Genomic DNA, 2,618 nt, shown 5'->3' with positions numbered 1-2,618 from the left:
ATCCTTCCATTGAACATTTCAGACAGGTTTGGGGGAGCTCAGTAGTTGGCTGCTTTGTGTTCAGAGTGCGTTTGGACTATCTGGGCGAACAAACGGGGCGAGAGTAGGGGATGCCCTTTGAGTGCCCCAAGATTTTCTGCACGTAGCATTGTACGTGAACTTACCTATGTTTGACGGCTGATCTGATATGGGGGCCCTCACATCATGATGACATGGTAGGGGGTTCTCACACCTTTGACTTGGCTATTAAACTACATTACGGCCCACTTATCAGCTTCCACATTCCCCTCTCTCCAACCATTTCTTTCTATGGCATCCCAAGGAATAGTTTGAGAGCTACGTCGGACGGTGGCTCATTCGTGACCGAAGACACGGGCGAGTTGCTTGGAGGTGTCCATGGTCGGCAGTGAGCTTATGGACTAGATGGATAATAGGATGACAGTGGAGGTCGCTGAGCCGACAACAACACTTGAAAACTTAGTGTTCCCTTGGGACAAGTGATCGCGAGATCATGCTTGATGTGTGGTGGTGGCAGTGCGATGAGGAGGTTCCGAGACCAAGAAGGTGTGATGACCGGTGCGGGGAGCTCGTGGGTAAGGTTGGAGGCTTGCCTGCCCGTCTGCTGCCAGACTGGCCATAGCTTTAATAGCCTCTTTTTTTCTTTTCTATTTATTTTTTATTTTCCCTTTTTACTTCTCTTGTCTTTTCCCTTTTCTTTTTTGTTTCTTGTTTCTTTAAAAGACTATTTTGAAAATAAATGAACGTTTTAGAAAATACACGTCAACACTTTTTCAAAATCACAAGAGCATGTAAAAAAATAGACAACTACTTTTTGCAATACACTCCCAAGTTAACACAACAAAGGAACAGAAGCATATGCAAACACTAACTATAAAAGTAAACACTAGTCTCTTTTTGCAATACAAAAATTGCAAATACCTTCTACCCTTTTACGATTTAAATTTTGACCACCATGCTGGCCTGCAACCCTAAATAACTAACCATTTTAATTGCATATCATGGGAGTGCATTCTTCAAACTCTTGGCATATACTTCTAGCCTCTCTAATCCTTCTCCTGGAGAGTTTGCTTCACCCAATTGTTTCACCATTGCACTACCAATGATCACTCCATCTGAACCCCACTCGGCAATCTGTATGCATTCATAAGTGTTCGAGGTCAGCAATGTAATAATCTTATTCAGATTTTTCAATCAAGATTACAATTTTTTGGTGAATCTTTCGATGTGTTATCTACCTGGCTAACATGTTCCGGGGTCGATATGCCAAAGCCAACCGCCACTGCCTTGTCTGTGACCTGCCAACAATTACAAAATATATGTGACAGATGATACTTTGAACATAACAGGGTGGGAAATCGACACTATTTCTTTGCTGGTTAGGAGAAAAAAATTGATGTTTTTAAAAATCTTTTCTACAAACCTGTCTAATCTCCTGAAGAAGATCCTTGACACATGGGTTTACGTTCGCCCTAGCTCCTGTAACTCCAACAACACTTACCTGCATAATGTTATTAATTATGGGATTAAAATGTTAATCATGAGATCTTGAGCGCAAAGCCAAAACTGGGATTGTACGCATGTGTGTTGTGCAACTTACAAGGTAAACAAACCCTTCCGAAGCTTTTGTGATTTCTTTCATCCTCTCTAATGGTGTAGCTGGCGTTGTAAGGAGGATCTACAATCATTTATTGAAAAACCATAACTTGTTTAAAGGATCCTGGGTTCTGTTAACATTGCATTAATGTTTAATGAGGGCATGCACGTACCAGCTCTAGATTGTTCTTGATGGCTTTTTTCCTGAAAGCATACATCTCCTCGTATGGAAGGTCGGGTATGATAATGCCTGGGGTACATGCATGTAACAAGTGCGAATTAGCAAATCTGTTGTGTTAATTGTCAACATCAGTTAAAATATGTAATATGTTAATTACCTTTGACACCGGCTTCTTTGGCAGCCGCAGCGAAACTCCCTGCCCCACGGCGTACAATGGGGTTGAAGTAAGAGAAGATGACCACGGGGCAGGACAGCTCCGGCGTCACCTCCTTGAGCATCGACATCACGGTGTCCGTGGTCGCGCCAGCAGCCAACGCACGGGCAGCGGATGCCTGAATCACTGGCCCGTCGGCAGAGGGGTCCGAGAAGGGCAAGCCGAGCTCGATGACGTCGGCGCCGAGGCTGTCGAGGAGCCTGAGCGCCTCCGCCGTGGTCGCCAGGTCGGGGTCGCCGGCGGTGATGTACGGGATGAACGCCGTCTGCGCGCGCGCAACGGTAAAGCCTTGGTCGATTAGCATCGATCTTTTACGTGCATGCTGCGAACTGAGCTTCGGTTTAGTACACTCGGCGCACTTACTTTGCCATTCGCCCTGACGCGAGACATGGCCTCTGCCACCGACAGGCCGCGGTCGCTGGTCGCGGACCTTGACGCGCACCTCCTAGCAGGCGCGGGCGCGGTCACCGCCGCCACCACGTCGACCGGCCTGACCACGGGCCTCCCAGGCGCGCGCACCGCCACCGCGCCCGCGCCGCGCCGCATGGGGTGCCTCAACGGCAGAGCCGAGGAGGACACGGAGAGGGACGCCTTGAGCGTGAAGGCCAT

The 2,618-nt window shown here is 47.8% G+C and overlaps 1 protein-coding gene across 1 annotated transcript; it reads right to left on the bottom strand.

Moving 5' to 3' along the window:
* Positions 1–1,017: 1,017 nt before the first annotated feature.
* Positions 1,018–2,618, bottom strand: LOC119300215 (tryptophan synthase alpha chain-like). The gene is made up of 7 exons (XM_037577242.1): positions 2,373–2,618; positions 1,953–2,274; positions 1,788–1,864; positions 1,619–1,696; positions 1,442–1,519; positions 1,257–1,316; positions 1,018–1,152 (listed from the first exon to the last, which is right to left on the bottom strand). Exons 1-7 carry the CDS (start codon positions 2,616–2,618, stop codon positions 1,018–1,020), a joined length of 996 nt encoding a protein of 331 aa, XP_037433139.1.

This window comes from Triticum dicoccoides, chromosome 5A (assembly GCF_002162155.2).
Source record: "Triticum dicoccoides isolate Atlit2015 ecotype Zavitan chromosome 5A, WEW_v2.0, whole genome shotgun sequence".
In the NCBI taxonomy this organism is placed as follows: Eukaryota; Viridiplantae; Streptophyta; class Magnoliopsida; order Poales; family Poaceae; genus Triticum; species Triticum dicoccoides.
This window is presented reverse-complemented; position numbering and strand designations above follow the sequence as displayed.

Bases quoted from the DNA above. Each gene is read 5' to 3' on its own strand.
- LOC119300215 (XM_037577242.1), bottom strand. From the start codon at position 2,618: ATGGCCTTCACGCTCAAGGCGTCCCTCTCCGTGTCCTCCTCGGCTCTG. The intron at 1,697-1,787 runs GTACGTGCATGC...AAATGATTGTAG, and splicing joins TCAAGAACAATCTAGAGCTG to ATCCTCCTTACAACGCCAGC. The intron at 1,317-1,441 runs GTTTGTAGAAAA...AATTGTTGGCAG, and splicing joins TTCTTCAGGAGATTAGACAG to GTCACAGACAAGGCAGTGGC.